Genomic DNA, 24,156 nt, shown 5'->3' on the forward strand with positions numbered 1-24,156 from the left:
TCAATTATAATCAACTATATCATGAATTATTATTGAGCTGTCAATTGTTACTATTTTGTCCTCTCGGTGCTGAATCAACTGGTATGACCACATACATTGGCATCTTGGATGAGACTAAAAGAAAACTAGTGGTATATTTTCAAAATTTTTTATGAACCTGGCTGCTTTTACTAACACTGCCTTCAGCAATAAAGCTGCTTTTTCACGGAAACACCTTGAAAATCCAAACAGTTCTGATTTGCCTGGAAGCATTGATCGTGATTGTGACTGTCCTTTATGACATACCAGAGAGATTGTAAACTTAAAAGGATAAGCTTTTCCCACTTTGTGGGAAATGATTTAAACTGCTGCAAATCAAAGAAAAAGACTGTGCAAGTATTATTAGATTGAGATAAAAGACTGAAAAAAAAATTAAAGTCTCTGTATCATAATGTTATTGACAGTAATTTCCTTGCTAACAATGTTCATTGTACCTCCCTAAAATATACCTGAATATTGTCAGACTTTAGAATGATTTTAGAACAATATTTTTGAGGGGTTTTCCTCCAATATTGAATTTTAAATAACCACTGCTGTGATATCAAAAACAAACTGCAAATTAAACAAGTGACTGGATTTATAACTGTACAATTTCCAGACAAAAAATAAACAGCCTATAAATTAAACTGGAGAATTTCAGTTGAAATTTCTAAAACTACCACATTTCACTTCAGAATTTATAATATGATCTGATTTAATAGATGCAATATTCTCCCATAGATCTTATTTTATTAGGCCACGTATCACAAAATACATGCACAATTTTAAACAAGTCCTGGATGATAACTATAAACTGTGTTAGGCAATGATTCATCAATTAGCAAGTTCATAGAATATTATTTTTTAAATATATTGAAAATACAAGCTAAAATCTTTACCAGTACTCCTCATTAGTGGCTGGCATGCTGCATCCAAATAGTAACATGTGATGGGCAATGTCCATGTTTGCATGAGGTTGAAAGTCAACTGTAGAATGAAAATAGAATAAATTTAATGTTGCATAATCTTTGTCACATTATGCACTCTAGCAGTGTTGAGCACAGTACTTTGCAACTGGACTGTGCTGTTGAGAAAGCACTTGACTTATTAATGAGTAAAAACAGTAAAACTAAACAAAATGTGTAACTAATCTTCGTGTGTAAACTTCATTTCCTCTTTTCCTGAATTTGACAAGGTTCTTGGTAGTAACAGTTATCATTTGCTGACTTTCTTATCTTAAACTCTGCATAAAGTTTATTCCCTGACTCCTTAAAATTGTTCCATAACCAAAAACTATTGAATGACTTTTCAATTAACAAGAAAATTATCTGGAATATCAATGTATCTGCCATTATTTTCATCCAAACATTATAGAACCAATAAAGAAAACTTGCATTGTATTGCTCCTTTCTCAATCTCAGTATATTTGAAAGATCAACAACGGAAGAGGTATTGAAAGCATAGTCACTGTCATGATGTACATAAATCATGCAGCATAACATGTATGTAGTAACATCCCACAAACAGCAACAACCGATTCCAGTAATCAGTTAGAGTATAAATGGTGGCTGAGGCACCAAGCCAGGGCCACAAAATAAAAGAGGTTTAACATCCCTTCCTGAAAATGGCACTTCCAAAAGTAGAGCACTCCATTTCACTAATGCAATGTCACCCTGTATTTAAAATCAAAAGGAAAGCAGATGCTGGAAATCTGAAACATAACCAAAAACAAAATCTGGGAATTCTCAGTAGGTTAGACTGTATCTATGCAGGTAGAAATAGAATTAATATTTCAGTTCAATCATCCTTCATCAGAACTGTTACAGGTCAATCACCCTTTATTGGTGAGGTCACATGCTCCCAATTGAGTCGTCCTGATTCAGAAATAACCGTGCTTGCTACTGAGCTTAGGATGACACACTCATTATAGTTTGCTAACTTCTGGTGATTCATACAAAATTCACAATTTTTTTTTCATTGTTTCATGGAAGTAAGATATCTTTATTAGTCACATGTACATCGAAACACACAGTGAACACAGTGTACATGCCTGTGACTAGTTTGTAATATGTGACTGAAATTGCAATTTCGACTCACGTTATCATTTGAAACATTGAAGACAGAGCTGCATTGATGACCAGAGTCAATCCAACCTCATGAACAATGCTAAGGCTAAGAACAAGAATCAAATCTTCATGGCTAATAGCTCAATGAGCAAAAATGTTTCCTTTACCAGAATTTTGAATATTGTGACATAAACAAAAGCTTTTTGCCTAATTAGTGAGCTTTTAAATACATATTAAAAACTGCTTGTTGAAATATATTCAAAATAAAGTAATCTTTGTTGCAAGCACCTGTCTTATTCTGCCCACAAGGAGTGATATTTAAGTAAATTCACCTGACATAAATTCAGACGAGCTAGACAAGTTTTAACTGTTTATCAAAATCCTATCCTTCAGCTTTTGAGATTGTGTGATATTGACATCTTGGCCTGCAGAAGATCATTCAACCAGTCCCATTCTAACCTTAGCCCAAGTATCCTTTAATAGCACAGGCATAAATTGGATTTTATATCTTGGCTAAGGCAATACAACTTTGTGTCATCCAGGTAGAGTACTGTGTTTTTGCATTGATCTGCTGTACACCAAAGCAGCACGTCAGCTCTGCAAAAAGCATAATAAAGTTGGCTGCCTCCAGAATAGACAGGGAGAACTACATTCCTATTCTGGAATGTTTAAACCTCAAAATATGCCATGGTTAACTTCATAACTCTTTTCAGATGTTTCGCTGCCTTTCTGGAAGCATGCCCCAAAGAAAAGAATACAAATAGTTATTTTCTTGTTAATAAACCACCTAAAACATTTGCAGTTTCTCTTTCTGCAGAAGAGGTTTAATCAGTTGAGTACTTCCAGCACTTTTTGTTTTTGAAGGAATTTATTGATTAACCAACGGCTCCAAATAGTCTACAATTGGAAAACCCAGTAGTTTATTGCTTTTATCCAAGTGTTTAAAAATATCTAGCTGTTCAGAAAAGAATAAATTGGCAATTCTTAACCTCATAGAAGTTACTTCTGTTGACACTCACTAAAACCCATATCATCCACATTAGCATTTTATACTAGCAAACCTCAATGACAATGTGTATCAAGTATCTTTTGTGTGACTCACTGATCTACTTAAGGAAGTACGATACTAAAAGTAGCTCCATTGCCTTCTATCTAGAAGAATGTGATTCAAATCTTCCTCCCAGAGAACTCACCACATAATCCTGGCCAATAAAACAATATATCACTGACAGAGATATGAAAATGGTAGCCTATATGACGTCAATGATTCTAATTCACTAACTCAAAACTGAACCAGAGAGTTCTGTTTAGTGCATTGGATAATATTCATTCTATAATATTCTATAATCAATACTAAAACAGATTACTTGACATTACACTGCTGTTCATGGATTCTGTGCTTCCTGTATTATGATAGCAACTACACTCCAAAAATTAATCAGTTGGCTGGAACACTATCAATGCAAGATCGCTATTTAAATACAATTTTCATTCTTCTTTCTTTTTGTATACTTAGATCCACTACACTTTTGATTAGTTGTACATGTAAATGAACTGCATTAGAGAGCCATTTTTAATTAAGTTCAACTCCTTAATCTCCAGGAAGGTTGAAAGCACACTTCAAAAGTTTTTAAGCAACAGAACTACTGTTGCAGCAGAATTCATTCCTTAATTCAAGCCTGGCACTTCCCCCACCCCGCGTGCACTCACGCACACACACAATTCACTTTTCAGAAACACCCATGTGTGAATATCCTAAAAGACAACACATGGAAAATGACAGTCAGCCATCATTTAATGTCTATTGGTAGGTCTCTGGAACAATAAGCAATGCTTTGCAGGCAGTTTATTATGCAACAGTGGGATCATTGTTTTCTGCCAAAAGGGTGTTTTATTATCACCTTGCATATTCCCTGATTCCTAAATCTTGGTTCTGAATCTGCAAATGACAGTGCTAACAGGACTCCAATGTTCTGACAATCTTTCAAAGTGGTAGTTCCATCCCCTTTATGGAACATATTAATATGGAATTATGTCAGGTTTTTTATTTCACTTAATATTTTTTATTTATTTTTACAGGATCTGGGCATTGTTGGGCCAGCAGTTATTATTTATGCCTAATTCATATTTTCCTGTGACTTAAAAGGCTATCTGGCTCATTGAGTCTCTGGTGGCTCTCAGAGTAATTCCATTCTCCCACTTATTTCCCCATAACCTATTCCTATTCACATGCCCATCAACTGCCCCCAGTGCTCCCATCACCCACGAAAACTATGAGTAATTTACAGTAGCCAAATAACTTTCTAATCAGATCCTCGGGATACGAGAGGAGCACCTAGGGGAAACCTACACGATCACAGGGAGAACTTGCAAATTCCACACAGGTACTACTAGGTGTTAGGATGAAACTCGGGTCACTGGAGCTGTGTCATTGTGTCACCCTCTGTTCACGAGGATGTGGCGGTGACCCGTTTACTTAAACAACCTCTGGTGAAGAGACCCTCACAATGCTGATGGGGAGGCAGCTACACTTGACACATTGATGGCAAAGGAACGGGGATATATTTCCTGGTAAGATGCTGTACAACTTGAAGGGTAATCTGCAGGTACATTATCGCCTGCAGTTAATAAATGTGCACCATTATCATACAGCCTATAAAGTGCTAATTGTAAAAGTATTAAAGAATTATAAAACATAAATACAAAATCCTTTGCACCACTTACAATGGAGGGATGCTTCTTGGGGAAATAAAAATCATGTTCCCTTAGTAACAAATGAAAACGTTAGCTATCAAGCATGAATCTATCCATGAAAAGCAACATTTATTCACTCGGCAGTTGAGTGAATAAATCAGGGATAGGATTTAGACAGTTCAAATAATTCATTCACTTATTTTCTGTCAGGCACAATTCTTCTCTGTACAGCAACTAAGAACTTCGGCTATCACTACAAATGGTTAGTAAAGAATAACGCTATATGAATATTTCAGAAGGTCATATGCATTTCAGAAATATCAACTACTTAATATTGCGCCTGAAAACATTTATTGCTTAGTATAAGATTGCTAATCCAAATATATATTAGCTTTTTCAGGATCAGCCTGGGAGCGGTTGGAGGAGCGGGTCCCTAACAGGTAGGGGCTGAGTATTTAAAAGTCGTGTTTATTGGTTAATTAGTGAGAGTGAGTACTTGAGGTCATTGAAAGGGACAAATATCAGGAGGGGTAACTAAGAGGAGAGGCCAGTGTGTGAGTGGCTCAGGGTAGGAGTGGAGCCTTGAGGCTTTGGCAAGCAGAGGCTGAAGAAGAGCTAGCACCCTGAGAGGTAAGGCTGGTAAGTTCCTTTAAGTTAATTAAAGTCGGATTGGGTAATGAAGGCAGCAGCTAGCGCAGTCGTGTGCTCCGAATGCAGTATGTGGGAAGTCAGGAACAGCACGCTTGTCCCTGATGACTACACCTGTAAAAGGTGCATCTAGCTGCAGCTCCTGGCAAACAGTGTTGGGGAACTGGAGCTGGATGAACTTCGGATCATTCAGGAGGTAGAGGCAGACATAGATAAGAGTTTCAGGGAGATAGTTACACCTAAAAGTCAGGAGGCAGGTAGCTGGGTGATTGTTAGGAAAGGGAAGGGGATTAGACAGAAGGAGCAGTGCACCCGTGGCCGTTCCCATCAACAATAAGTATACCGTTCTGGATACTGCTGGTAGGGGCGACCTACCAGGGACAAGTTGTAGTGGTTAAGTCTCCGGCACCGAGGCGGGACCCTCATCTCAGATAGGAGGGAGGGTAAAGAGGAAAAGCAGTAGCGATAGGGGATTCAATAGTTAGGGGGACAGATAGGAGATGCTGTGGGAGAGATCGAGAATCCCAGATGGTCTGTTGCCTCCCTGGTGCCAGGGTCTGTGATATCTGAGATCGAGTTCTTGATATTCTCAGGAGGGAAAGTGAGCAGCCAGATGTCATGGTCCATGTAGGGACCAATGACGTGGATAGGAAGGAGGAGGAGATCCTGCAAAGAGAGTTTAGGGAATTAGGTGCAAAGTTAAAGGACAGGACCTCCAAGGTTGCAATCTCAGGATTTCTACCAATGCCATGTGCTAGTGAGGCTAGAAATAGGAAGATCATGCAGCTAAATACGTGTCTAAGGAGTTGGTGCAGGAGGGTGGGCTTCAGGTTTCTGGATAATTGGGCTTTGTTCCAGGGAAGGTGGGATCTTTTCCGAAGGGACGGTTTACACCTGAACTGGAAGGGGACTAACATACTTGCGGGTAGGTTTGCTAGTGCTGCTCCGGTGGGTTTAAACTAGATTTGCAGGGGGAGGGGAACCAGAGTGTTAGAGAAGAAAGTGAGGAGGAAAATGATCATGTGAGGTCTGCAGGTATGGACAGAAATCAAAGGTTTGTACATGATAGTAATGTTCTCAGGTACATCTATTTCAATGCAAGGAGTATTGTAGGTAAGGCAGATGAGCTCAGGGCGTGGATTGGCACATGGGATTACAACATTATTGCTATTAGTGAGACATGGTTGCAGGAGGGGCAGGACTGGCAGCTTAATGTTCCGGGCTTCTGTTGTTTCAGACGTGATAGAGGGGGAGGGATGAAAGGGGGAGGAGTGGCATTACTGGTCAGGGAACAGATCACAGCCGTGCATAGACAGGACAGCCCAGAGGGCTCGTCTACAGAGGCCATATGGGTGGAGCTGAGGAACAGGAAAGGTGTGGCCACACTCATAGGGTTGTATTATAGACTGCCCAATAGTCAGAGAGAATTGGAGGAACAAATCTGTAGGGAAATAGCAGACCGATGTAAGAAACAGAAAGTTGTAATAGTAGGGGATTTTAACTTTCCACATATTGACTGGGACTCCCACACTGCAAAAGGGTTGGATGGCTTGGAATTTGTCAAATGTGTTCAGGAAAGTTTTCTAAATCAATATATAGAGGTACCAACGAGAGAGAATGCAATACTTGATCTCCTATTAGGGAACTAGGCAGGTCAGGTGACAGAAGTATGTGTAGGTGAGCATTTTGGGTCCAGTCACCATAATGCAATTAGTTTCAAGATAATTATGGATAAGGATAGGTCTGGTCCTCGAGTGGAGGTTCTAAATTGGAGAAAGGCCAATTTTGTGGAAATGAGAAAGGATCTAGGTAGGGTGGATTGGGATAAGCTATTTTCTGGCAAGGATGTGCTCAGTAAATGGAAAGCCTTCAAAGACGAAATTTTGAGAGTGCAGAGTTTGTATGTTCCTGGCAGGATTAAAGGCAAAGGTAACAAGCATAGGGAACCTTGGTTTTCAAGGGATATTGGTGAGCTGGTTAAGAAGAAGAGAGAGGTGTATAGCAGGTATAGGCAACTCAGAACGGATGAGGTACTTGAAGAGTATAGGAAATGTAAGAAAATACTAAAAAAGGAAATCAGGAAGGCAAAAAGAAGACATGAGGCTGCTTTGGCAGATAATGTGAAGGTAAACCCAAAGGGTTTCTACAGGTATATTAAGAGCAAAAGGATAGTAAGAGACAGAATTGGTCCCCTAGAAGATCAGAGTGGTCGTATATGGGTGGAGCCTCAGGAGATGGAGGAGGTCTTAAGCAGTTTTTTTGCATCAGTATTTACTCAGGAAACTGGCATCGTGGATATGGAAGGAAGGGAAACAAGCACTAGTGTCATGGAACATATAGAGATTAAAAAGGAGGAGGTACTTGATGCTTTACAGCAAATAAAGGTAGATAAATCCCCAGGGCCTGACAAGATATTTCCTCGGACCTTGAGAGAGACTAGTGTAGAAATTGCAGGGGCCCTGGCAGATTTAGTTAAAATGTCCTTAGCCACGGGTGCGGTGTCAGAGGACTTGGAGGATAGCTCATGTTGTTCCACTGTTTAAGAAAGGCTCGAAGAGTAAACCAGGTAATTACAGGCCAGTGAGCCTGACATCAGCAGTGGGTATATTATTGGAAGGTGTTCTGAGAGATAGGACATATAAGTATTTGGACAGTCAAGGGTTGATTAAGGATAGTCAGCATGACTTTGTGCGTGGTAGATCGTGTTTAACGAATCTTGTGGAGTTTTTTTGAGGAGGTCACTAAGAAAGTAGATGAAGGCTGTGGATGTTGTCTACATGGACTTTAGTAAGGCCTTTGACGAGGTCCCACATGGGAGATTAGTTCAGAAGGTTCAGTCAATGGGTATCCATGGAAAGGTTGTAAACTGGATTCGAAATTGGCTGAGTGGGAGAAGACAGAGAGTGGTTGTGGATGGTTGTTTCTCAGATTGGAGGCCTGTGACTAGTGGTGTGCCTCAGGGATCTGTGCTGGGGCCATTGTTGTTTGTTGTATATATCAATGATCTAGATGATAATGTGGTAAATTGGATTAGTAAGTTTGCAGATGACACTAAGATTGGAGGTGTAGTGGACCGTGAGTAAGGCTTTCAAAGCTTGCAGAGGGATCTGGACCAAATGGAAAAATGGTCCAGAAAATGGCAGATGGAACTTAATGCAGACAAGTGTGAGGTGTTGCATTTTGGAAGGACAAATCAAGGGAGGACATACACAGTAAACGGTAGGGCACTGAGGAGTGCGGAGGAACAAAGGGATCTGGGAGTTCAGATACATAATTCCCTGAAAGTAGAGTCACGGGTAGACAGGGTTGTAAAAAAGGCTTTTGGCATCCTAGCAGTTATAAAGCAAAGTATTGAGTATAGGAGTTGGAATGTTTTGGTGAGGTTGTATAAGTCATTGGTGAGACCAAATTTGGAATATTGTGTGCAGTTCTGGTCGCCGAACTACAGGAAGGATGTCAGTAAGATTGAAAGAGTGCAGAGGAGATTTACTAGAATGTTGCCGAGTCTTCAGGAGTTGAGTTACAGGGAAAGATTGAGCATGTTAGGACTTTATTCCTTGGAGCGGAGAAGAATGAGGGGAGATATGATAGAGGTTTACAAAATGATGAGGGGCATAGACAGAGTTAATGCAAGTAGGCTCTTTCCCCCTAGATTAGGAGAGATAAGTACGAGAGGAAATGGCTTTAGGGTGAAAGGGGAAAGGTTTAGGGGGAAACATTAGAGGGAACTTCTTCACTCAAAGAGTGGTGGGAGTGTGGAATGGGCTGCCATCTGATGTGGTAAATGCGGGCTCGCTCTTAACTTTTAAGAGTAAATTGGATAGATACATGGACGAGAGAGGTCTGGAGGGGTATGGGCTGGGGGCAGGTAAATGGGGCTAGCAGAATAATGTTTCAGCAGAGTAGAAGGGCCAAATGGCCTGTTTTCTGTGCTGTAGTTTTCTATGGTTTTACTTTAAGAGTTTGCAAATTCAAATTATTTCTGAAAAATACAGAACTGAAGACACATCAATAGTGCTCATTTCCTGATCACATTCATATAATTCAGAGGGACGCTTATCTGGTTACCAGGACTGCGTGCACCATTGCTACCTTGCAATCTTTCAGCACCTTGAATAAACAAATTAATCAAGGGATAGCAAATATTATATTGTAGTCTTTCCCAATTGTAGATGGTGAAGGATTTACTGTCTCTACTGCCAGGCAAATAAATGGTCTGTTCAATGAAGCAGGATAAAGCATCTAAACTCAGACAGGAAATCAATACAATACAAATTGGATGCTTGCAATTTTCTTTAAGAATTTGCATTCAGCGCCATACCAGTTATAACTGCTAGATGTTCATCATGCCAGCCTGTTTACTTACATTAGTTAGTGCTTGATTTAAATGTTTACAGCTGACAAACTCAGACCCTTTTAGATATAGTAGAAGCAAAGCTCAGAAATAAATATAATTATTTTAAAAGCAGTAGAAAGTCTGCAGGGATCAGAATCAAGTTTATATCACTGACATATGTTGTGAAATTTGTTCTGTGGCAGCAGTACAGTGCAAGGACATAAAATTACTATGTTACAAAAATAAATAAATAGTGTAAAAGAGGAATAAAGTGGGAGTGTTCATGGGTTCTTGGACTGTTCAGAAATCTGATGGTGGAGGGGAAGAAGCTGTTCCTGAATCATTGGGTGTGGGTCTTCAGGCTCCAGTACCTCCTCCCTGATGGAAGCAACGTGAAGAGGGCATGTCCTGGGTGGTGAGGGCCCTTAATGATAGATGCCGCCTTCTTGAGGCACTGCCTCTTGAAGGTGTCCTTAATGGCCGGCAGGGTTCTAATATAGGCTTTATCATAAAGAACCATCATTGATTAGATCTCAGTAACAAAATAGTAGTCCAACTGTAAGATTACTTCATGACTCATACTAATCCAATGCAAAGTTACATAAAGGATGTGTTGGCACATTAATTGGGTAGAAACAACTATGGAGAGCCTGAACATTAGTTTGCAGATAGTTCATTCAAACAATGGGGTGGCAAATCATCTGAGACAGGTAAAGGGTCACATCACTTTTGCCTTTTCTTCTTCATAGGCAGCCCTTCATGACTGAGAATGAATTGTTTCCATTCTGGGTTGTTTGGTTGGTCCTGCGCTCCTTCTGTTTTCACTTGGCTCTCAGATAATTGTGGTTCTCAATATTTTCTCCATTTTGACTCGTGGGAAATAGTGGCTCATGTCTACTCAAAGAATATTACATCTTTTTAAGGAGTCTCTGAGAACATCCTCCTGGAAATCTCATGTGACAGAGCTCAGAGAGCAAGTTTCAGGAGTTTGATATCGGCACGATGACATTGTGATCTGGCCAGTGAAGCAGCTGAACACAAAAGCCTTGATGGTGGGATGTTGTTTACATTGGTTCACATTCCGCCAATGTATGGAGGTGGTGAATTTAGTCGATATTTTGCTGAGAAGTATGGAAAGTAATGCACATTTTCTAGATGTTGTGAGCAAATCTTGGTAGAGTTTGAGGTATTCATGGTCTCACATGACATTGGAGGCACCCATTCCATCTATGCCTGCTCTCAGACTAACGCCATCAATCCCATTCCCCTATTTCCCTGCAATTTATTCTCTCTGTCAACTCCAACCTGATACTCCTACCATGCACCAATTACACCAGAGGTAATTCACAGTAGCCAATTAACATACCAACAGCATATCTTTGGGATGTGGAAGGAACCTAGAGCACCTAGGGGAAACCCACACAGTCACAGGGAGAAGGTAAAACTCCATCCTGACAGCATTAGAGGTCAGAATCAAACGTTTCACTGGAGCCAGAAGCTTGCAGTATTATCCGCTGCACCACTGCGCTTCCCCATGGACGTTAGTGTAAAGCCCATTATCTTGGATCACTCAGAGAACAAGTTGGTGATAACCTAGAATTCAACTTTCGAGAATGCATCACCAGCATACTGCAGCTTGATAACCAGGGTAGGAATGACCTTGATTCTGGAGCAGAGATAAAGAAACTCCCACTTGCCCTACAGATCATCACTGAAGTGGGAGCTTGCTGAAGGTGTGCTGCAATATTTCAGTGAGGAAGATCAAAGAGAGGGTTGGAACAATGACATATAGTATTCTGTTTGACCCCACTCTACAGTGGAATTTCATCTACGATGAACACTGGTTAGAATCATGGCTGGCAGGACTTTCTAAAGAATTTTCCACCATGCATCTTGGATAACAGAGTTGAAGCCTTTCGGGAGGTCAAGAAAGGCCACGTACTTTGATGGACGTTGCTCCCCACAACTTCCTTGAGTTGTCGTGCACCGAGGATCACGGTAGCATAGTGGTTAGCATAATGCTTTACAGCGCCAGCGACCTGGGTTCAAATCCGGCCACTGTCTGTAAGGAGTTTGTACATTCTCCCCGTGTCTGTGTGGGTTTCCTCCGGGTGCTCTGGTTTCCTCCCACATTCCAAAGACGTACAGGTTAGGAAGTTATGGGCATGCTATGTTGGCGCCGGCAGTGTGGCGACACTTGTGGGCTGCCCCCAGAACACTCCACGCAAAAGATGCATTTCACTGTGTGTTTCGATGTACATGTGACTAATAAAGATATCTTATCTTATCTTTAGATGGACAGAATCCATACTGTGACTCAGTCTTTGACTACTGGGAGCAGTTAAGGAGGGAACATGCCCTGACTTTGAGGAGCAGACAGTGAGTAGATCTGTCTGTAATTATTGCAATCAGATTCCTCTCCTTTTTTAAAATGGCCACGATTATGGTGTCTGGAGTCCCCTGGCATGGTATCCCTTCACAGATAAAGGATAAGAGGCTGCAAACATGTGGCAATAGTTCCTCTCCACAAAGTTTTAGAGATTCAGCAGGGATACCATCTGCTCCAGATGTAGTTCTTTTCCCATCTGGCACAAGGCCTTTTCAACCTTTTGTTAGGTTCAGGTTGCACTGAAATCTCACTGGATAGTGTATGGTGGGATGGAGTCAAGGAGTGTCTTGGTTGAGCCCTTTGAGGTGCTCCTTGCAGTGGACACAGGCTCTCTCTATCTTTAATACATTCTCTTGGCTCTCAGCAAGGTGGGCCCTTGGATGTTGGGGCTGTAAATGGTTTTAACACGACTGAAACCACACATCATGATTAAACAGCAAGCTGCCTGACCTCCTACACTCCTTCCACCCACCATCTGTTTTCCAGATCTCAGGTTTTTGTTGTTACACCCCAGCCTACAGGTGTTTGTAGATCTGTTTCACTTTCCCCTCAAGGCTTGAAGTTTCCAATCCAAGGACACCTCGTGTTTGTGGCTACCTAGCTCATGGATCTCCTGGTCAATCTCATCAAACCAATCTGGTGTTTTATGGTGAAGAAGTCTATAGTCTGTGTACACACGCTAATTGTTATGGACCTAGGGTAAACCGGGCACTGTGGACACTACATTTACTACAAACTCCGACATCTACCTAGACTATACCTAATCCCACCATCTCTTGTAGGGACACCATTCTCCCTTTTCAGAAAATGGGGCTCCCCCCAAACCCCCACCACTGTTATTGATAGAGCCCTCACCCATAGCTCCTCTGTATCCTGCACTTGTGCTCTTACCTCACCTCCCCCCAGACAGAACAGGGATAGAGGGAATAGAGTTCCCTTCATCCTCACCTTTCACCCCACCAGCCTACACACAGAGCACATAATTCTTCGAAACTTCCACCAGGGACAACGTGATCCCACCACCAGCCACATCTTCCCTTCCCCACCCCTTTCTGCTTTCTGCAGGGATCACTCTCTCCATGACTCCCTGGTTCACTCATCAGCCCCCCACCCATCCTTCTCCCTCCCAGGCACTTTCCCCTGTAACCATAGGAAGTCTAACACCTGTCCCTGCACCTCCTCCCTCACCACCATCCAGGGCCCAAAACAGCCCTTCCAGGTGAGGCAGACATTCACATGCACCTCCTCCAGCCTTGATCATTGCATTCAATGCTCATGATGTGGCTTCCTCTGCATCGGTGAGACCAAGCACAAACTAGGCGACTGCTTTGCCAAGCACCTGTGCTCCATCCACCATGGCCTTCTGGAGCTCCCAGTTCTGAACCACTTTAATTCCCCTCCCCATTCCCACACCGACATGTCGGTCCTCAGCCTCCTCCACTGCCAGGGCGAAGCTAAATGCAAATGAGAGGAACAACACCTCATTCTGCCTACATAGTCTAGGGCCCGTTGGCATGAACACTGAATTCTCCAATTTCGGGTAAACTGTGCCCCCTCTGTCCCTTTTCCCTCTCCCCGATCTACCCAGTTCCTCCTCCACCCACCCCAGACCCCATCACCCTGTTCCTTTCCCCTCCTCCACCCACTCAATCTGCCCATCACCCACACACTCCTTCCAGTGGGTCCCTTCCCCCTATTGTTCCCATCTTCCCACCCCACCTCGATTATTTGATTCCACGATCCACCTTCCTTTCCTATCATATTCAATCATTTCACCTTCACTTATCACCTCAAAGCCTCTGTGGCTGGTTACACTCTTTCCCTCCTCCATCTGCCTATCACCCCTCCTCACCTGGATCCACCTGTTGCTTGCCAGCTCTTGCTCCAGCCTTTCCCCTCACTTCTTTATACTGGCGATCGCTCCTCTACCTTTCAATCCAGAAGAGGCTTCTCGACCTAAAACACTGACTGTCCATTTCCCTCCACAGATCCCAGCTGACCCATTGAGTTCCTCCAGCATCTTGTTTGTTGCCCCATATTTCAGCATCTGCAGTCTTTTGTCTCCACTGTGGAAACTATGCATACCCACTGGTTAGAAGTCATCAAGTTGGTCTTTGTGGCACTATTTCTTTGTGGGGTCCCTGAGGTCTTTGACATTGATTTTCTTATGGCAGTGTGTCTGTTGGCATTACTGTTTAAGGCACTAGGTCAATGCAAAAGACAGCATTGATTCCATCAGTCATTTGCACCAGTCATGGAAGAGGTAATACAGATATCCTCACCGTCTCTACTCTGAGACTGCCTTCAGTAAGCTATCCACTTGTCAGACACCTCGAACCTCATATGTGGAAGAGTCTACAGTTATTTCATTCTTCTCATTGGTCACCTGAGAACCCACCAAGCAAGGAAGGAAACAAGTCATCAAGTCAAGGGACTGCTTAAGGAGGAAGGGGCTCACCTGTCTTCTGCATGCAATGTGCAGGTGCGAATGTCAGAGATGAGCTGATTGACAAGAGGGACCTTATCGGTAGTTATCAACAGAACCGCCATTAGAAGCCAAGTACTTTTCAGGCCATGGGTTCCTGTTTCCATTTTCTTTGATAAGATATATTGAACTACCACTACTTTTGCCTTCCATTCGATCACAGAACTTGCCTTCTGTTCTCTGTTCTCCTAACCCACTTCTCTACATCTAAATAACCTATTTATCATTTTCTGTTCCCAATTCTGATGGTGGTCATCCGGGCCAGAACTACTAGACCATACAACAGGCTTTTCCCCCCCAGGCTGTCAGGCTCCTGAATACCCTGGAGGCAGTTTCAGACAAATGCCGCATCAAAAGCCCTGGTTTGTACAACGGCGTATAAGAACTTTGGCTGCTGCTGAACATGTATTTTCTTCGTCCAACTCGGTTTTGCACTAATTTTGTATTCTGTGTATACCTTTTTTGCACTATTTGTATTTGCACAATTTTTTTGTCTGCGTTTATTGTATGTCCTCTGTTCTATGTATGTCCTCCGTTGAGAGATTCTGGGGGAAACAACATTTCGTTCCTCCATGTGTTTTTATAGCATATGGGTGAATGACAATAAAGTATAACTTGAACTTGATGATGTCGTTGATCCAAAAATGAACTTTGTTCTGCTCTCCACAGAAACTGACCAACTTTCTCAGCATTTTTGATCATTTTATTGAACAGTTCCAGTATCCATGGCATTTTACTTTTGTGTGCCTTGGCCTTCACATGGCATTACCAGCTCATATTTTCAGCAAATTACAGCACCAGTTCTTGAACTTAACTGAGAAGGAGGGTACCAAAATGCCTTGCTTCAGGAAGATTTGGCCCTTGTCAATATTTTTACATTCATATTAGAGTATAGGATTAAGAAATGTACAAAGCAACTTTCAAAAATGACACCAGTTACACTTCATGTAAGCCGTGTGGACACAGCAATCAAACCTACGAAGGAAGACAGGAGATGAACAAAATACACAAACTGTAATGTAATCTCTAATGAATAGTTTGAATATTTTTTTATGTAACATTTGAAGAAAACAAACATTCTGTGAACTTTTTTTTCAGGTACAAATAAAAATCAATGTAATATATTTAAACAGCCTTTTTTGAGAAGTTCATATTTATTTGTCCAACAAAGAACATTCTGGAGTGAGCTCACATTGTTAAGCAGCATCCCATTTGTTTCACTTAAAATGTGGATGAATTCACCAAAACTGGTAAATCATAGTTCTTTTATTACACTTAAAATCCAAATTCTGCAAAGCAGAGCTCCAAATACAGTGCAGGTACCACTACAGGTGGCTACTGATAGAAATTCTTACAATTAGATTCTGCAACAGACAAACATTCAGCCCAATTTCTCCATGAAAACATACATTCCAGCATAGATTTACAATTGGCCATGAAAGACTGTACCCCAGTCAATGGACTGCACCATGTTCTCGAGAAGAAAATTATTACAGGAGAGCAGACTCAAACAGAGCGACAAAGAATTCTTATTGTAGTTAACACTCACCTATGTAGGATTTCTGACCTGCTGGGACTGGAACAAATGTGCAAAAGTAGCTATCTGACTGTAAATGAAGGAAAAAATATTTCTTTAGCCATTTAAAAGATGCAACATTTAAATATAGTTCTAAATCAAATTAATCGCGAAATGCAAAATAAACACATATCTGAAATTAATGACCCATTTCTTCAAAAAGATTGCAAACATTTTAAAAAGTGTTCCTTTATGCTGCACCGCAGAATGGTGCCCTACTACTTTAAAAAAAGAAAAAAAAACAGTGAATTACTAACTAGTAAGCCTGATATCGGTAGTGAGAAATTGTTAGAATCTATTATAAAAGATGTAATAACAAAGCACTTGAAAAGCATTAATGGGATTGCACAATGCCAGGATGGGCTTACAAAAAGGAAAGACTGCTTAACAAATCTAAAGGAGTTTTTTTTTGAGGACGTGACTAGCAGAATAAGTAATGGAGAACAAGTGGATGGGGTGTATTTGGACCTTCAGAACCTTTTCAGGCCCCTCGCAAGAGTTTAGTGTACAAAATTAATGCTAATGAGATTAGCAGTAATAAAGTGGCATGGATTGAGAACTGGATGACACACAGGACATAGAAATAGGAATAATCAGATCTTTTTGTGAGATGTCACAGGGATCAGGAATTCACAATATACAGCAATGTTTTGGATGAGGGGACTAAATGTAATCTTTCCAAGATTGCAGACAACATACAGCTGGGGAGAAATATGAGTATGAGGAGGATGCAAAGAGACTCCGATGTGCTTTCGACAAGTTGGGTGAGTGGGCAAATGCATGGTGGATGCAGTTTAACTGGAATAAATGTTAAGTTATCCAATCTGGTTCTAAAAACAATAATACATTATTATCCGAATGGTGATAGACTGGGAAAAGTGAATGGGCAATGAGATCTGGGTGTCCTTGTACAGCAATTGGCGAGAGCAGGTGTTCAGGTGCAGCGAGCAGTTAGGAAAACAAATGGGATATTGGCTTTCATTGCAAGAGAATTCAAGTGTAGGATCAAGGATATCTTGTTGCAGCTATACAGGCCTTGATGAGACCACCTAGGATTTGTGTGTACATTTTTGGTCTCTCTGTCTGAAGAAAGATGTTCTTGCTATGGAGGGAGTGCAACAAAGGTTTATTAGACTGATTCATGGAAAGGCAAGCCTGAATGCTTTGGGTCAATTAGGTCTATAGTACTGAAATTTAAAAGAATGCGAGGGGATTTCATAGGAATGTATACAGTTCCAACAGGACTTGATGGCTATATAGGGGGACTGTTCCCAATGACGGGAGAAGCCTCAGGAAACGGGGTATGCCATTTTGAACTGAGATTACAAGAGGATGTCTTCACTCAGAGGGTGTTGAATCTACGGAATTCTCTACCACAGAAGGCAGTGCACAAATCATTAAATATACACAAGGAGGTAGATATATTTCTGAAGGGATTATGGGATATGCGGAGAATGCAGGAATAAGGTACTGAAGTGGATGCATCAGCAACAGTCATGTTGAATGGGTCAGCTAGTCCAAGGGTTGAAAGGCTTACTCCTCCTATTCTCTATATTTGTGTAGATCACAGAACTCTGAAATGCAAACTGTCATTATAGAACCGACTTCAGCAACAACTGATTACAGAACTTTAGCCAGTAGACCACTGGAGAATTGACTCACAATTATTCTAAAAAGTGTGATTGAAAAAATTACTCTGAGGATTTTTGTCATCAAGCACCCAAGATCACACTGTTGGGCAAAATTCTATTACCACTAAGCATTGCTGACAAAAGAACAACATATTTGCAATTGATAGACCAGCAGCAGATATGATTCAAATAAAATCAGCCTTCCAATCGGAGACATGAATCCACAAAATTGAGCTTTCAGGTACCATAGATTGCATGTGACCAGAGAACCAGCAGCATTTGACAGCATAGCATCATTCTGCTAAAGTGAACAAGTTAGTCTCTACTTCCTTCAAGAAATCAGAGACATGTTGTTTTGTAGAAACTGTGGCTTACAACTACTTAACCACAAGACTGCATATAATTTATTAGCAAGGACTGATTAGCACAGTAACGATGCACTGCTTGTAACAAAGGATTAAGCTGAATGCAATTACTTTGAAGGCACTGGAAACACAGTTGATAGAATAACTTTTCCCTAAAACATTAATTCACTGCTTTCCTCTTGAACATTAATCAGGACTCAAAATTACTTGAGTGGATTAAATCAAGGGCACTCAGCGGCAGATCACTGATGACATCATGAAATAGATCAAACAGATCAGTGAATCTATTCCAGTGCACATGCACCATAATGTGGCACACCAAATACATTTTTAGTCTCTAATATTAGCATATGATACAAGATATTTAAGATATTTATGTTACATGTACATCAAAACACACAGTGAGATGCATCTTTTTGCATTACTGAGAGCGTTGGGGGTAACCCGCAAGTGTCGCCACTCTTCCGGCGCCAACATAGCATGCCCACAGCTCCTAAACCTGTACGTCTTCACAACGTGGGAGGAAACTGGAGCACCCGGAGGAAACCCATGCAGACAACGTATGAACTCCTTACAGACAGCGGCGGAATTGAACCTGGGTTGCTGGCGCTGTAATAGCATTACACTAACTGCTACTCTACCGTACCGCCCATGAGACGCTTGTTACACTGCTTGAGTACCTTTGTCAGCTTCTGTTTCTATGGTGGCACAATTTCAAGCCTTGATTAATTGATGTGCTTCATTCCAGATGGCAAAGTTCCAAATTGTTCCTGAATTTGGCTTTTATTTATGTAAAAATATTAATAACCCCAAATATTACAATTTATTTCAGGTTTAACTTCTTTTTCTCCCCTTGTCCAATTATTTCCCATCTGCATCTGTAAGATCTGCTCTCCCTTACCATCTTCTTTTCACCACAGACATCAATCCATCCACAGCTCCCTCCCTCTGGTGTGGGTGCATCTCAACTTCTTCCTTGGAGGACAAATCCATTCTTCCATGTGATTAAAGATGCTCTTGCACCAAACAGTCTCTGCTTTTTCCCACTCACATCCTCCAAATGAAAAATACTGCTTTGGGAACCTAAGGCTTAAAAGACTTTGCATTGGATGTATGGAAAATTCTTTGATCAAGTTCTATATGGGTTCCCCACATCACGACTTCATCCAGTACATTTCTGACTATATCAGTGCAGTTTTGTGCCTTTGATCTGAACTGTAAAACTTCAACAAAGTCTGCAATTTTCTTATTCCATTCTTTCCTATTCAATTTATATAATTTTCTGATTCATCCAGCTAACTTTAAGTGCAGCAATCACTACTCAACATATCAACCTGCAATGATTTGGGTCTCTCAAAATTACCATTTTCTATTATTATCATTACCCTGTCATGTAGCTTTCTAATTTTGTGTACATTCCAGGCACAATGTCCATACTTATCATTTTAAAACAATACAAGCATTATAATGTAAACAGATCCCACGGAGCTCGATTAGTCACTATCCCACCCTTTTCAATGCTTCACCCATTATCCTTATTATCTTATTTGCATCACTGTCAGTTCCCATCCAATTATCTAATCTTCCATTAATTCCATAAGCATCAACATTTAACTGTTATAAATCCTATTAGCAGAACTTTATCACTGGCCTAAAGTGATCCAACTAAATTGCCATCACCTGCCAATTGGTTCCACTTAAGTCTTGAAAAATATTCCAAAAGATGCAAGTAATCTAATCAAAGTCGATAAGGATAAAACCCCTCACACATATTGATTACTCAAACACATTTTTTTTTAAATATCTTGGATAAAGGCAAGCACGAATCCACATATTTAATCACTTGTTACAAAAGGAATAGTGCTAAATATTCTATAAATAGCTAACATAATGGCTATATTCAATAAGGAACACAGAATATGTCTACAGAACCAGAGATTGGTTAAGTTAACATTGTTAGTATGATAAAAGAATCCCTAATGGAGAAAACATCTAGTTGCCATGAATTTAACAAGTAGCCTCCACGGAGTTCAAAAGAAAAAGAGAAAAAGCTCAAGTTAAAGGAAAAAATTGTGCTTACTTATTTACTTTTTCCTCACATAAATTCTGCGAGAGCCAATTTTATTCCGTACCTCAAATTTTTGGGTAGCGATTTGTGAATTCTCTAAGGGTCAGATTTTACTACCCAAACTGCGGTAACATGGGGGTCTCTTGGATAAAGACCAGCATGTAAAAATTGGGCTAATTAGACTGTTCATATTATATATTGAGGCCAATTTAGGTAAGCTGTGAGGCATACTTATTAAACATTATTTATTATGGGTCTATGCACTTGTTGGATAGTCCTCGACTGCATCCACTAAATTACAAAAACTTTAGAAAAATTTAATCTTTTAACAACCATCTGGATCTATCAAATACCAAGTATCTGGTTTCTCTTAATCCTTAGCACTATGAACAAAGTGAGATCACATTTTTATTTGGAAAACAAGTGAACATCCAGTCACTCTGTAGTGCAATCACTTCATATTTGAGCTAATTGCATGCTGATAGATGGAGCCTCAAGCTCAAAAATTAAGTTTTTACAAAATTATATTTCCATTTCCTTTCCTTGATCTATATATCCCTTTAGGATTCACTGATGCATGGTTTCAAGAATGCCAAACATCTGTTCTTCACATGATTCCAGATAATATATTTTGCACTAATTTTGTATTCTGTATATACGGTTTTTTGCACTATTTGTACTCGCAAAATTTTTTTTGTCTGCGTTTATTGCATGTCCACGGTTCTATGTATGTCCTCTGTTGTGAGAGTCTGGGGGAAATGACATTTCGTTCCTCCATGTGTTTTTATAGCATATGGGTAAATGACAATAAAGTGTAACTTGACTTGAGAGGGTATTTTACCTTTGAGTGTAATACAAATTGGTTATATCCTGTTGCTATTTGATATCCACACCTTTATACTTTCCTGAAGTTATGATTAAGCAGATTTTTAAAATGTTCTTTACTTAGTAAATGATCAAAAAATGTTACTTAAAAGGAATCTCATTTGTTTGTTTGATATTTTAGAAATTCAGCTTTTTGTGGCAGTTTGTTTTTCTGACTTGTCACATTTAAGCAGCTATTCTTCCAGATCTTTCCTAAACCCTGCAAAGTAACGAGCACAAGCCGCAACTATGAGTCATCCTTTCTGCAGAGCAATTCCTATTAAATTGTGCAATTCTGGTCCGGTTGCCGCAGTCTCTCAAGGATTTAGTACAGAATGAAATCAGCATTTCTAAAGACCATAACTGCCTGTGAGTGTGGAAAAGAAATGAATTAAACAGAAGGTTCATGCAGAGTACACCTTTGTCAAATATATCTATAAAAAATGCCATTATCCTTGCAGAAACACAAAGTACACAAAGTCTGGTCCTGTAGCTGTGGCAATGACAATCCAAAACTGAAGAAGAAACTTATGACTCATCTTGCTTGAGAAACATTTGTCCATTATATTACTTCTCGCTGCTGTTGGGAAAATCTAATCTTTTTTCATTTCTCTTCCCTTGAGATCCCAATCATTGGCCCATTGCCATGAGAACTATTATCTGATAGGCAGTACCTTGGTATAGGCTTAATAACAATTCCTGAGATAAACGTTTAACCACATATTGTATATAATGACACTTACAGTAAGGATTGTACAAAAAACAGATGCAAATTAAAACAAAACTAGTGAATAGTTTTAGATTAACATCAGAACTATTTAGTATCTTTCATGTAATAAAACAAGCAAAGACACTTCTCAGGATTGTTATCAAAAAGATACATATCAAGGCAAATGATCAAAAGCTTAGCCAAAGGTAATGAATGGTAAAAAGATGAAGAAATTTAGAGAGGTAATGCCAGAGCTTACAGCATGGAAGTTGCCAATGATGAGCAATTAAAATTGAGGATGCTAAAGAGGCCAGAACTGTGCAGTGGAAATATCTGAGAAAGTTGAAGAGATTGGTTTTGTAAGTACAGAAATAATGGGTAAGCAGAATTTGGTGTGAGTTAGGACGCGGACTGCAGAGTTTACAGTGGCATCAAGTTTACTGAAGGAGACTGTGTGGGATCAACCAGGAACATATTGGAGTAATCCAGTCTCGAGGGCTCCAAAGCAATGGATTGGGATTTCAACACCAGATGTTCTAAAGCAGATATAGAATCAGGCAATTTGCAGCTTTGGATTGTCACTGCCACTGCTACAGGGCCAGACTTGGCATGTATTGCCTCCTTTATATGGCCGCAGATGTGTGGCATCCTGGGAACAAGATTGTGAACAGTCAGATGCCAAGCAAAGGGACGGTCTGTGGCGAGGTCACAATTCTTAATAATGGCCAAAGTTAATGGCTGACAATATAGAGACAGTGGAAGAGTCAAAAGAGGTATTGTTGGCAATTTTTCCAGCAAACATGTGGAAAAAGGTTACTGAATGATAGCAGGTTGTTGATAATTAAAGACCCAAGGATAAATCTACAGATAGATAATAAAACAAACAGCAATTTCATTAAAATCCAACATTTAGCATGCTTACTGGAAATTTTAGAAAAGTACTACAATTAGCGAAACAAGATTTAATTCTGTAAACTTGCATACAAAGCCACTCTGATAAGTATACAGTAATACACTAAGAAGCACAACATGAGCGACAACACTAATTAATTTATTTGAAACCAACCGTCACAGGTGTTACTCCAGGCATTCTAACTTCAAGCTTAAAGTTCGGAGAGTTTGGTGAAATCTCCAGATGTCCGCTTTTGGGACAATCTGATTGTAATGCCCATGGGCTTCGTTGATGTCTAGAGAGAAACAAGATTACCTTTTAAACAAAAAAATGGTTTCTTGCATTCAAGTAAACAACGTACAATTTACAGGGAAAAATATGTAAAATCGATTCTAAGTAGATCTAATGAAGTATATACAAGTCAAGTAAATAGTTTATAATTAGAACACACTTTCCTACATAACAAAAGAGCTTTCATAAGATTGGAAAAAGGATGATGAACATTACCATTCTCACATATAAGATAGTTTGTGCAGCAAATTTTGAAATAGTTGTTCAAATGGTTCTATTGAGTACAACTGAAGAATTTATTTTTGTTAAAAAGTGAAGCAGGAGTATGTGAATACATTAATTAACAAAGCACAGCTTTATACTCACACCTACCTCTTTAAGAGAAAGTGCGTGCTTTCATGACACATACATCTGTTCTGAAGGATTAGAAATACCAACAGTAATTTGTTAATGAAAGCAGCCATGTCCACTCTATTGCTTCTGTTGAAATGAAAAGCAGTGCAATTCTTTCAGCTATGAACGAGAGAATCCTTCAGCAGCATGGATTCAGAGCTTGGATATCAGCAGCACTGCAGACATAGCGATTGTCAGTCCATCGGTCTAAAAGGTGACGCACTATAAATCAGTCAGGCGTATGAAGCTTCTTTGTCCTATCTATTAGTGAACAAAAAAATTTTAACCGTTCTTCTCATCCAGATGTCTCATTCAGAGAATAGGTAACAGAGCAAAACTGAGTTTTCCCCAGAGGAACAGGCCTCGTTTAAACACTGAGGTTCAGATCATCATTCACAACCTGTGATTGCCAGCACATAGACTGGTTTCAGCCTTCATTCAGATGGAATCTGTTAAAAGAAAAACAGATAGCGTATGACTAAAGCATTACAGCATTAGATCTCAGCAAATCTCTGCAGAGGTTTCTTATTATTGTATTTTCAGAAGCTACAGCTCAATCATTGTGTTTTAACTTGAAGTGATTACAGGAATACCATTCTGACTACTGTTATTTTATAACAAAGCAGCAGCAAAATACTAATGTCCTTCCAAATAAAATCAACTTGATACCAAAGAAATCATTCCAGGCTACCAAAAGAGAGCATATTAATCTAAATATAAAAAATTTACAA

The 24,156-nt window shown here is 40.0% G+C and overlaps 1 protein-coding gene across 4 annotated transcripts in view; it reads right to left on the reverse strand.

Annotated features, from left to right (window-relative positions):
- The window catches only part of pam (peptidylglycine alpha-amidating monooxygenase), a 146,994-nt gene that overhangs the window by 71,746 nt on the left and 51,092 nt on the right, over positions 1-24,156 (reverse strand). For all 4 annotated transcript variants that reach the window (XM_052020022.1, XM_052020019.1, XM_052020021.1 and 1 more), the window contains exons 2-5: positions 23,405-23,874; positions 22,916-23,036; positions 16,186-16,243; positions 918-1,005 (exon numbers count right to left, since the gene is read on the reverse strand). In XM_052020022.1, the coding sequence (XP_051875982.1) occupies positions 918-1,005; positions 16,186-16,243; positions 22,916-23,036; positions 23,405-23,496 (359 nt within the window). In that variant the 5' untranslated portion in view covers positions 23,497-23,874. The remainder of the gene's footprint in view (positions 1-917; positions 1,006-16,185; positions 16,244-22,915; positions 23,037-23,404; positions 23,875-24,156) is intronic.

This window comes from Pristis pectinata, chromosome 7 (genome assembly GCF_009764475.1).
Source record: "Pristis pectinata isolate sPriPec2 chromosome 7, sPriPec2.1.pri, whole genome shotgun sequence".
Lineage (NCBI taxonomy): Eukaryota > Metazoa > Chordata > Chondrichthyes > Rhinopristiformes > Pristidae > Pristis > Pristis pectinata.